The 14,087-nt window shown below is 26.2% G+C and overlaps 1 protein-coding gene across 1 annotated transcript; it reads right to left on the bottom strand.

Annotated features, from left to right (window-relative positions):
- Positions 1-2,350: 2,350 nt before the first annotated feature.
- Positions 2,351-6,444, bottom strand: LOC103309783 (kelch-like protein 3). The gene is made up of 9 exons (XM_029485412.1): positions 6,422-6,444; positions 6,272-6,361; positions 5,934-6,168; positions 5,372-5,547; positions 4,808-4,901; positions 4,553-4,750; positions 4,106-4,414; positions 2,645-2,873; positions 2,351-2,577 (listed from the first exon to the last, which is right to left on the bottom strand). Exons 1-9 carry the CDS (start codon positions 6,442-6,444, stop codon positions 2,351-2,353), a joined length of 1,581 nt encoding a protein of 526 aa, XP_029341272.1.
- Between the last annotated feature and the right edge of the window lie 7,643 nt (positions 6,445-14,087).

The raw sequence follows: 14,087 nt of genomic DNA, 5'->3' as shown, positions 1-14,087 counted from the left end.
TATTCGTATATGGCAAATTTTGACTATTGCCAAAATCGTTTAAGGAGGTCGTTTACCTAATCGCTTATGCCGAATTTAACTATTCATATATAATGATTATTTATGTGTTGTGAGTAAACGGTTACTATCCGTTACAAATGTTTGAATTAGGAAGGTAAGGTACGATAGCATTTATATACTACGATAATATTTAACCACCGTCGCTATAAGTTTCATTACGAATACGTCAAATAGATTGCACATAATCTTTATATGTACAATGTACATATATATGAACTTACATGTTCATATATATATATATACAGCGAATGACGGCCGTTTGTCCACGAAATATTTAACAATTATATAACATATGGCATCAACAAAATAATATGATATTTTATTACTGTACTGCTACATAGGGTCTTAAGGCAACAGAAATTTCCGAGACGTTAAGTAAAAAAACGTTCATTGTGCTAAATTGAAATCACGGGTAACTCAATACCCCTCAAGGTGGAACTGATAACATTATGGGCATATCATATACCCCTTGAGAAAGCCACCAGAACCTAATAATTAATAAATATTGGTCAAGTATACCAGTCGTTGCACAGAATTTTGATTCATACCAACATGAAATAACTTTTAATTATAATTATTACGTTATGTTTGACTATATACTATAGTATATAGCCATGATGGCTATTGGCGTTACTATGTATTCACACATTTTCACAGCCCAAGGGAGGAGGTGAAACCTTAAAACTACCATTGACTCAAGTATCGGTGGGTGCAAACACAAAATGTATAATTTAATCACAAAAAAATAATATAATAACTGCTATTAATATTACTAAAAAGACACAGGAGTATAATAAGCTTACAACCAATAAATAAAAAATTAGATAGGTAATAACTATTATAATATTTCAATTAAAACTAATTCAGTTTAGAAACATTGGAAACATATTATGTTATCATGAATATAATAAAAATACATATAAATTATCATAAATGAAATATTCAAAATTAATATAACAATACTTATAAGATAAATTTGTACAGGTAGAATTTAGGATGACAATATCTAAATATAAAATATATTGAATATATAATGTTATACTTGGAATAATAAAATAAATTTACTGCTTGAACACTTATCCATTAAAGATAAAATATTTATTGAATAAAGTAGAAAATTATTGTTTTATGGTTCTATAAGAAAATGATTAACTGTAAGACCCATTTATTATATATTTTGATATTCATCATAATATTTTGTAAGTTGAAATATACCATAGTTTCATGAATTGTAAATTGCATATTAAAATCTCTATTTTTAGGAAAATGATCAATATTGAATCTTTGGTCCTGACTCATAATGTAACACCAAATTAGTGTAGCTGCTCCTATAGGTAAAAATATGAACCGCTTATTTATAAATACTTAAATCTAAATAATTTTATTGGAAACAAAAGGTCAAATGAAGATTTAATTTAAAAAAAAATATAGACAACACAATATTATAATATAATAATATTATAATAATATATATATATATTATAATATAATATTGTGTTGTCTATATTTTTTTTATTATATTAAGTCTTAAACTGTAGGAAATTGAATTAAAAATATCTTAAGCAAAATATAATTTATATTATAAATGTATTAATATAACAAAATTAAAGTATATTTACTAACTGTTTCATCAGTAATAATAACTAATAATAATAATCAATAATAATTATAAAAAAATGTATTTTGTATTTTTTTTTTTTTATTATTTAAAATAATTGTATGTGTCTTGTTTCTGCAGTAGACTAATAATTTCAATCCAACCATTTTGCTAATATCTCACTTGTTGGAATCTAATTTACTGAATATCAATTTACAATGTATGTAGATTACGTAAATTTTCCATGACTGTATTTATTGTATACAATAATTATTAGATATTTGAAGTAAGCAATTCATATAACATTTACATTAAGAAGCATTGTGATTTGTGACTATTTCACAAACCTTCGAATAGATTATTGTAATAATTATGTTTATACTATATTTAAAGTAAAAATTCTTATGATAGTTTAATGTTTACATAGTAAAAGCGTATATTAAAATGTTCTTATTTATTCAACAAAGGAATGGTTAAAACATTATTAATATAAGATAATTAATTTACCTATAAACAATATTTTAAATAATATTTTAAAATAAAGGAATGCTTTTTTTTTCTGTAAAATAATATTCATTTAAAAATTATTAATAATAACTATAACATATACACTTCCTCACTAAATTATACTAAATGATTTGGAATAAATATAAATAGTTATTGTGTTTTATTAAAATTAATTGTTTTTTTTTTTTAATTAATAATAGTATTGATCGCTCCTTCTAACACTTTTTTAAACAATTCAGAATTCTTTTCTAACACAATAGCATCTATGTGACATAGATTCTTTTTCATAATATAAGCATTTGAAATTATCCATTTGTTGTCGTGAAGATTGTATATTTCAAATGTATTTGAATAGGGCGTATCGATAATTTTTCCTCCAAATACATAAATATTCCCATTCATTGCAATAGCACCTTTAAATACAAAATAATAATATTATTGTATCAAATATTTTTAATCACCAAGTTTTCAAAATTTTACCAGAAAATGATCTGGCGAAATTAAGTTCGGGTAAGGATACCCATTCTTCAGTTAGCGTACAGTAGGACCATACGCTTTTGTAACAATTTTCCAAACGTTGACCACCAATAACATAAATATTTTCATTTAATGTGCAAACCGCAGAACCTGTATTGAACTCAGGTATTGGCTTAATAAATTTCCATTTGTCATTACGTGTGTCATAATATCCAGCTTCATTCATTCCAATCTAATTTAAAAGTGAAACATCCTCTATTAATTTGAATCATTAAATTGGTCAGAGATCGAAATTAAAATATTGAAAATTATGGAAGCAGGTAACGTTGTGCTGTACATTAGGTGTCTAGAGAGCCCATAATATTTAAAGTATATTTGAAGATATTATTGTGATTGTTGTAATTTATTTTATTACTATCAATTCAGCTTTCAGTCATAGTGAAGAACCCAAATTTATAAATGATAATCAACATACATGACAATTATACATGCTGTGTAGATTTATATTTTTATTTTTTTTTTGCACACAAAGTTATTGTTCTAAAATGTGTTTGTTTTATGGATAGTATAAATTAACGGAATAGAGAATGCATTGATTTTACAATGTGTTTTTTTTTTTATGAGTAAAAGGCACTTTTTCTAGTAGTAAAAATGTTCTGATCATCAACTTTAACACAGATACTTTAACAATAATAAAGAATAATATTATCTATAATAATAATATAAATAATTATATAATTATATAAGAACACAGATAATGTTATTCATTATCATTTTTATAATTTCTTTATTTCAACAATGTTATAACAGTAAGTGCGATTTGGAGAAATTTAAACGAAACAACAAAGAAAAAAATTATACTTGTGTGTTTTCCTAACTCTGACTGTTACAGTCGCCCAAGCAGTTGTTTTTTTGTTTTTGTTGTTGTGAAAAACAGTTTTTGTAAGAAATTTATGTCTGGCGTCTAACCAACATTTTTATCATGGTATATGCACTTTAATTTTAACTGATTGTATTCATTAAGTATGGTATGTGGTTTTATACTCTATGTGTGCAAGAAGAAGACAACCATATATTACACTGCACATTTATAAGCAAGGTTAATGAACTGTACATTTTGTATAGATATATATATAATATGTACTTTTAAAATATTTTAAAAAAAAACATCTTACTATGTAAATTATCCCTTTAACGCAAGCAACATAATTATAATTTTTAATTGTCTCAATTAGGCCGATTTCACAAGTTAAGATAGACCATATTTTTGTCCGTAAATTAAAAACTTCTACAGAACTGGGTTTTTGTTTTTTGAAACTGCCAATCTAATAACAAATTATACATGTATAATATTTCATTGTTGTTTTTTTATTAATTTCAATTTTTTTCATAGTTCACACAATTATCACATTATAACAGGTGAACTGACAAATATATATTATGAAGTGTAAATAAGATTTTTACCACATAAACATAAGATCCAATTTGCACTACAAATGGTTTAAGACGTTCATGATGCATGTCCATACAGGATGTCCATTCGTTTGTTTTTAGATTGAATATATATGTTGATTGCATTCCATTGCCATGTCTATTTGCACCTCCAGCAGCAAATAAGCGACCATCATCAAGTAAAATAACTGTACACAAAGTTCTAGGTGGTAATAAGCGACATATAATGGTTTTACTCGAACAATTCTGCCATTTATCTAACCCAGCGTCATACCACTCTAGAGTTGATTCAAATTGATAATGACTTAACACTAATATTCCCTAAAAAAAAAAATAAACGAGCTAATGAATGTATAGTAAAATCTAAAATGTTTGTTTGTAATTTTAAAGGTAACTTGTCTATTTTTTTCAAAACTTTTAGCATATAAACAATACATTAATTAAGTAGGCAATTCTAACTTTTCTAAATGGTCTTCGATGCTCCATTCGAAAAGAAATAAGTTCATTAATTTTAGCGCCTTGATATTCACAAACATTCATGATTCCTTGGTAAGTACTTAGAATTAATGGCAACCGCACAAACCATAACAATTCTGTAGAATATTTCCATCTAGTTGCTGGATCATATTTTATCCAATTCATTACAACATCATAAACCTTTAAAATAGTATAGATTCACAACGATTCAATAACTTAATTAAAAAAAAATTATACCATGTCTTCTTTAGCAAATAAATCATCATTCTTGATAAATAGCATCATTTCATCATAATTAGTCTTCATAAACTCTTTATAGATAGCTAAAAATCTAAAAATAATAAACAATATTAGCTTATTTATTTTTCAATTAATGTGATTTTACAAAAAATAATGACTATATTAATTATTTGGTCATTGTTAGCTTTCAAAGAATGGGTTATTTATGCCTAATAACTACTAAGTATACAATTATGTAAGAAGGCAATTGTAATGTAATGTAATGTAATTGTTGACGAGCGGTTTTTTTCGGTTTTACTATGGGCCGGTCAAAACTTTTGCCCCCCCCCCCCCCATCAAAAACTGAAATGACGCCACTGAAGTAGAATGCACTCCATACTCCATACCTTTCCCCCTAACCACCGACAAAATACCGTCCATGAAAGATATTGTCTCAAAGTTATTGACAAAAAATAATAAAAATTTGGGTTGATTGAGTTATAAACTTATCATTTATGATGAATTAATAACAACAAGAAATAATCAATTTTGTTTAGAAGTAGGTATAAATAAAAAAATTACCTGAAATTGTTTATTATATAAGTCATGCATATAGAATGGAGATCATTTAATTCTAGAGCATTAGCAAGATCTTTCATATTTATGCAATTTTCCACGTCAATTAACTCTTTCATGTAGTCCACACATGCAGTTTGGACTTCATCTAGTAAAAATATACTGGAACTAATCAACAGATCCTAAAATAAAAATAAAATTTAACATGTTTAACTATACTCCGACCCACGAGAGAAGTAAGCCATTTCGCAAATGCAGACTGACGTCAGTGATTATAACGAGGCATTGATTTCCCCACTCAGACATTCAGTGCAGTATACATAAACACATACTACATTTCCGACTCTTGTGAATCTTGTGACCTGACAGGTTGTTGGTAAACAGCCCGTCGGTCGCAGAATTAAGCAGTGCAGAACAAGGATGTACAAACTCAGAAATTATTTAGTCGAGGCACGGTTTACTTCTCTTGTTGCCAGCGTATAATATATTATTATATTAATATGATAAAATGTTATGAAATAACAAATAATGAAAATAGATACACAATAATATACAAAATAAATATTACCTGAACATTATTTTCTGTAATATATATTTCTGATGTGTAAAAAAATTGAACAAGTGTACTCAAAATTTCAAAGCTTACATCAGCTATATTTATTTCTATTTTATCTTGGAACCGTTCTTTGAAATAACCGTCTAACATTCTATCAAAATAGTCACTATTTGAAGCTAAGACATTTCTGTGGGCATTTATTTTTTGGTTGTTCACTACCAGTGATACGTCCATTGTACAATCGTCTCTGTAATGTATTATTGCTTATTTTTAATTATATTAATTAATTGTATAACAATGTACACAATTTGTTTACTAATAAATAGTAATATGGTAAACTATATACATACAGTTGAATCCCATTTGGGTAAGGTTCATTCTTTCCTTTGTATTTTAAACCTTTAGTTGTTAAAGCAATTTCGGCATCATCACCTGAATATCTAAAAATCATTATAAACAAAATTGTTACATTCTTGTACTTTTGAACACGCTTAACATACATCAATATTTTTTTCTTAAACATTGAGAAGAAGTAAATGTAACTTTTTTAATTAACAAGATAAATCAGTCCAAAAAAATATTCTTTGATTTCTTAACAGATTAATTAAGGGACATTGGCACTATATGTATCTATTTTTTTTATAACCCAAACGCAACATAGCAAATTAATGTTTGGCAGTCAGAAGAATAATTTATCATTTGTCTAATATTAGATTGAATTGATTTATTGCCTATTATAAAACTTAGTTAAGAACATAGTCTGTGTTTTACATAAGTTTTTGTTTACAGTAGATATATGAGCATTTTTAACCTGTAATAACATACTTACTCATATCTTATATAAAAGACTACATCCAAACAGAAATAATGTTCAAACTTGATGTTTGACACTACAATAGTAGAACCTTGTTTACCTATCTGAACTAATTGAGACCGCACCTAGTTCGGAAACGTGAATGTTCGTATGCTAAACTATTTTATTATTACTGAGAAAACATTATTATGTTCATACATATCATGAAAATACATACATAATATTAGTATATGATATAATATACCTATTGATATTTATAATTTATTATAAATAATATATATAATTTATTTATTAATAATAATGAATTATTATATACATTAATTTATTATACATAACTCTATGTCTACATGATTATGTGTACAAGCGCTACAATGCCTATTGATGTTTGGATAATAGAGGGTTCACACAATCGAGGTTCCACTGTAGGTCAAATTAATCTTAAGGTTGGGAATGTGAAAAAAACAGTTCCCCTATCATCGTCGGCTCTTAACGAGAATGTGAATTTACTCAAATAAAAAAGTCAATAACACAAAATAGTTTCTGCTGGTTGTAAATTTGATATGAAGTACGTGGGTCTGAGAAAGAAAACCAATAGGTAATGCACTAACATTTGTGTAAATGAAATATTGATTGAAGGACATTAAAGAGTAACTAGCTAAATAGGTAAGACATTTAAAAATAGCAATTCAATCGTACCTATGTAGTATATATTCCACAATAATTAGGTATTATGATTAGATCAAAACGTAATGTTAATAAAAATACCTATTTGAATTTAATGGGATTGTCTCTCGGTCTGATGTCTCCATCGAAATATCCATTTTACCACCGTTATTAGCCAATGAGTTTCGTCCAAAATGTTCAACCGCAGTTGAAAATCACATCAATTTCGTTTCTAGTGACTATCTTCGATGGTAGGTACTTAAACAATTAGATATTATTTTGCGTTCAAAATGTGAAACCACGTTAATTTATAATATATAAAATATATACAAAAAAGCGATAACAAGACTACAACAGTTGGGGCATCAGGTACTTCTCCCGAAATTGCATGGAGGATAAAAAAAACCCCGGCCAAGTACGAGTACGGTCGGACTCGCGCACGAAGGGTTCTGTACCATCATCAGCTATAAACATGTTGGTAACACTGCTTATATTATATATTCTAGGATTTTTAGTATTTGTTGTTATAGTGGCAACAGAAATACATAACCTGTGAAAAATTCAACCTTCTAACTTTCATGGTTCAAGAGATACAGCCTGGTGAAAGACGGACGGACAGACAGCGGAGCCTTAGTAATAGGGTCCCGTTTTACCGTACGGAACCCTAAAAACAAATAAATTCCACCTAATTGTACCAACGTAGAATCCAAAATTCCCTACTAATTATACGAATGAGAATTTCAATTTTTCATTTCATAGGTTATGTTATTCGGTTTAATTCAAACAGAGTCCCAAATATTAGTGCGGATCACGATTTAAGATATACAGGTTAGGTTACACCCTACTCAATTGTACAAGGCGTACGCAGTTCGAAAGTGTCATGGTTCATTAGTACATATTTTCACCACATCTATAAAGCACTAGTGTCTAGTAGATAGGTCTAATAATATGTAAATGGAAAATGCTAATAATAATAGTATGGATAGCAAAAAATTATGTAACGTGTTAAAAAAATTGTGAATGAACCTGTTACACATTGATTAAGTACATCATTTTAGATTCTGAATAAAACGATGAATGTATTGATTTTACAATGATGAGTGTTTTTTTTATTTTTTTATTTTTTAATTTTTGTGTCATTGTGGCTTAGGGCAGTAAAACTGCTTCAATTATCTTCAACAGTATCTTGTTCGATGGGAAAGTGAATCTAGTCGGTTCATTTGGGAGGTCAAATTATGACGGGAAAAACAACTTAAAAATTAAGGAAAAATGGGAATTTTTACGCGAAATTGGTTTTCCACAAAATCGATTTTGGATTTTTGGTGTAACTCTAATTTTCACTGGTAGTTTATATATGCATATCTATACACGATAAAATTTTCAAAATATTTTCATTTGTTTTGAAGTGGTTAGGAACATTTCTAGTTGCCAATTTTATTAGTCTTTTTTCCTATGAATGTCAATAAAACTTTGTTTGTTTAGTAAAAAAGATTGAAAATGTAAAACAAAGCTCCTACTATATTGCTACAATAGCAGTTGAAGAAGATTAAAAATCCTTTGTCCCGATTTTTTTTTTATAAACGTTTAATGTTCAAATCTTGACAAAATACGGAAAAATCACGAAAATTAGCAAATTATTTTGAGTTAAAAATTCATAAAAATGTTTCTTTTTAAATCTAAGATTTGAAAATGTAATACAAGATTATTCATAAGTTTGTCTGCTTTTATAAAAAAAAAATGTGTTCAATAAATCGAATTAAATTTTTATGAGCGTTTGAAGTTCATATTTTTACAAGATTGGATATTCACTCGGTTTTCCCATGTAGCGGTTTTGATATTTTATTGTTATTCAAAAACGAATAACTGTTTATTTAATTTATAAATTTATAGATGAAAATTAAATGCTAGGCTCGTGTTACAAAATCAGTTAAAAAATATTAAAAATACATAGGCACAATGAGCATTTAAAGTTCGATATTTGACAAAATTTATCAAATTTAATAATTATTTTGTAGTTAAAAAATTTATAAAATGTTCAACTTTTATAGCTAAGGATTGAAAATTTAAAACAAGGTTCCACGTAAATAGGTTATATATAATTTTATAGGAATGAAATACTTTAAACAATATTCTAAATAGTTATTCAGAATACTTTCAGGAAAAGTATTTTAAAAATATTTCCAATACTACCCAATACTACAGTAAAAGTCCATATACCTACTTGTCAGAATTTATAAAATATTATATGATGTGTATAAATTACATATTTTGTTAAAATATTTGTATACACATAACACAAATACATTGTTATGATAATATAATTAATATAATTAATTATTACGTTATGTTTGACTATATAGTCATTATGGCTATTAGCGTTAATATGTATTCACACATTTTCACAGCCCAAGGGAGGAGGTGAAACCTTAAAACTACCACCTAACCTAACCTAACCTAACCTAACCTATTGGTGAACCAAAAATGCCCTATACACCCAAAGCCGTTTTTTTAAGTTCCCCCCTCCACAATTAAATATTTATATAATTTAAAAAAAAAGTCTAAATTATCTATTTACAGTAATAATATACAGTAACTTCAGAAATATGATTCATCAATAAAGATCAAAATGCCGGAAAAATTGAGGAAAAATTTCAGAAAAAATCGAATTTTCGAAAATTAAAAAATTGGATTGATAAGGTGTCGTCACTTGTTTGAAAACTTGATTGAACATTTTACTACAGATAGTCGTCACCACCGGGAGCGCTAAATGTCCTAAAGAGGCCGAAAAACGAACACTTTAGTACACCGAAGCCATTGAAAATGTAAAATAATAAATTATGATTTAAGGAATAAGATTCAAAATTTTTCATTGCATAATGACTTCTATGTTCTAAATTATTTGTATACATGTATTTAAATACTTTCTTTTTATCAAATACAACTATTAATATTATCAAATATAATTAACTAAATTCACTAAATTGTCATTTTTAAATTTCCTATTACAAAAAAATATATGAAAAATTGTAAGAGTTAATTCACTAAATTATCATACATAATGCTTTCAAAGTGTTATAATTAACAAATAATAATAATAATTAATTATTAATTAATATATTGATTTTAAATACAATTCATTATACTAGTATTCATATTACCTATGTGTTACCAAAATGCATATATTTTAAATATCTTTTTATAAGCATTTATTACTTAGTTGTACCTATCACCATTGATTTTATAATATATTCATATTATTTATAGTATATTATAAAATCAATACTATTACCATATATTATTATATATTAACTGAGATCCTGGGAATAGAAACATATATCTTTATGCTAAATGGTTGATAGACTTATATGTTCATTCTAGATCAGAGCTTATTTTCTTTAGACTTTAAGCGTTTATGGAAAAAGTTTAAATACTATTATTAATATTTTTCAAAAGTATATTAAAACATTAATTTACTATACATTTTAATAATTTATCTGTTTGAAATAGTACATGTAATTTTAGTATATACCTAATTTGGAAAAAAACAATTAATTATTTTGATTAAGGGGGCCTTGACAGTTTTACATTAAATTTAGGGAGCCTCATGACAAAAGAATTTGAGAAGCACTGTACTAGATTATACTGTAAAATATCTAAATATATATAACTATCTGTTCTGGTAAAAGATCATGTTTTTAATGTTGCATTTCAATTTAAAAACTTCATATACATTTTTCACTGTTTATTTTTCTAACATAAATCATAATTTGTAGTTATTGAAGAAATACATAGACAAAATTTTTGACAAAGGTTGGTTGCTCAATACACAGTCAAATATTAACCAAATATATCATAACGCATTATGTCAAAACAAGAATGATATTAACTTTCAAAAGAAAACAATTAGCGAATTTCTAAAAATAAGAAAACACCAAAACAACTAAACAATTTTTCAAAATTAGTTTGAAGCTTATAAGATAACTATTATTGAATAATATTATAATATAAATAATAAACCTAATCATATAATAAAATATGTAAAATATATTAAACATGTTTTTAGAGTTTTTATGAGCACTAGAAAATAATACTCCACTCTACCAGACTACTGTTCAAACTAGGAGCAGAACCATAATAGTCTGAATTTAATTTAAAGATTTTATGAAGGATGCAATTATCCAAAGAAGTGACTTAATAATATATCATATTTTATAATTGATGTCTACTTGATAAAAAATTTTGTAAATGATTAAAATGCAAATGTAATGTATAATTATAGGCTCCAATTTAATATGCCAACTCGATAAAAAAAAAACTTTTTATTATTCAATGTTTTTGTAAATACTAATTTAAATTTTAAAAAAAATAGCATTTTTATTCTTAATTTTGAAGACATTTTGCATTTAACACTATGAATACACAGGTCTTCATAGGACAGGAAGCATGCTCTGGTGACTATAGAATTGTGGTAATATCACAGATTATATTATTTTATATAATCTGTGGTAATATTTTCAATCAAGAGTTTTTTTTCAAGACAATTTTTTTAGACAAAAAAGTTTTTTAAATTTCCAAGATAGCCATTTTGTTGATCGTATTTTTTAAAACAGTTTAAAAAAAAATATATTAAAATTTAATGAAAATTGTTCAAGTTAGAGCTAATTATTATTTTGAATTTCTAAGAATAATAGTTATGTTACCTATGCATATGGCATTAGCAAAATACGATTAGTATGTTAATTATTACAATCACGCTGATTTTCGGCTAAAATTAAAAATAATAATTAGCCCTAACTTGGGCGATTTTCATTAAATTTTAATATATTTTTTTTAACTGTTTTAAAAAATATGATCAACGAAATGGCTATATTGGAAATTTAATAAACTTATTTACCTGAAAAATTATTTGAACATTTTTGAATTTTTTAAAAAAAAATAGTATATTATGTTATTTAATCACAATTTCCATACTTATGACTGTAAAAATCTGCATTTAAATATATTATTGATTTTACACGGAGATACTAAGTGTGATACGGGACTTCTGGGATATACTGTATAATATACAATCTTAAATGATTGAAAATAGGTAGTTAAAGTATTTAGGTAGATACCAAATTATTATTTTGTTATTAAAATTTCAATAACGCTACGGTCCAAAATAATTATTTTACATAGAAATATCAGGGATAGCATTTGAAAATAATTGTTTAATGTTATTTACAATTAAAACGTTAGGTAAGTAACACCTACCTAACTATCCTTACTTAGAATTGATACGTTATTATTCAAAACTTACGGCACACTATTGAAACTAGCGAACGAAAATTTGGTATGTCGTGCGTGTTTAAGATGGAGACAACAAATGCATAGGTGGCATCCTCTTAAGAGGATGTCGTCACACCCGCATAATATGTTGTCTTCGTCTCACACATGTACGATATAGCAAATTTTCGGTCAATCTGTTTTGATATTAGAGTGAATTTACCTATAATTATCAAACTATTAAGTAGGTAAGAACATTATCAGTGTTCGTTCTTTGGTTTTTTACAATATTTTGATTTTTAAGTGCGTTATGAGCATGTAAAATATTGAAATTTGAAAATGCTCATAGTTAACTCAAAAATTAAAATATCGTAAAAAAACCAACGAGACAACACTGATAATGTTCTTACCAAAAAGTTTGCAAATAGGTAAATTCGATTTAATATCAAAACTAACAAGTAACAGCACACTAGTGAATGAAAATGTGTTATGTCATACACGTGTAAGACGGAGACAACATTGCGGGTACGACGTCCTCTTGATGAGGACTACAATTTACAAATAGAAACAAATGTAGAATCAAAGAAATTAAAAATAAATATTCGATTGGTAAAAAAGTATTTTACCATTTAAATTCTTTCAAAATAAAAGCATTAAAACATGTATTAGATTATTCAATACGGAAAAAAAGTATTTGAAATATGATTACTTTTACTCAAATACTTTGCAACACTGATCGTACTTTGTACCTACACTTATGAAATTAGTCGATTACACATTCTGATGGTAATGTATTACTATTACATATTTACATGTATAATTTTATCAAGAAATCCAGTTGATACACCCAAATTCATCAGATATTGTTATTTTATAAGTTTATAACATAGACCATAACTGTCATTCGAATATTATGCATGATACTACGGGAGTTCATGAAGCAATATTGACTGTCTGTGTACCTAGCTGTAAATGTAATAGATGTTTATAATAAAATTATTCCAAATAATGTACTATAAACACAAAGAATATTATATTTATTTATTTGACGTAAGTAAACGCGCAATGTTTATTGATTATTGTAGACTGAAATAGTTTTTTTACTGTAGTAAATTGTTAAAAATATTATAGTCTATATTACCATAATATATTGGTTATAACTATGCCTGTTATTTCCCATAGTATTTGTCAATATTTTGGTTGATAAGACATTTTTAAGGAATTTCTAGTGGAGTTACGCTGTTTTTCCTAAGGAAAAAATGTGGAATTATGCAACTGTACCAAATATGCAATACTTAAATTAATTATTTAGTAATTAATTTTTTATACTTATTTTAATATAATTAGTAAGAGAAGGCTGCTATTTAGCTTTCAATTGTTTACTTTTTATGAATATAATTTTATAAATTCTGTAGATACCTTTA

This window comes from Acyrthosiphon pisum, chromosome X (assembly GCF_005508785.2).
Source record: "Acyrthosiphon pisum isolate AL4f chromosome X, pea_aphid_22Mar2018_4r6ur, whole genome shotgun sequence".
Lineage (NCBI taxonomy): Eukaryota > Metazoa > Arthropoda > Insecta > Hemiptera > Aphididae > Acyrthosiphon > Acyrthosiphon pisum.
The sequence above is the reverse complement of the archived record's forward strand: the minus strand, read 5'-3'. Positions and strand labels throughout refer to the sequence as shown.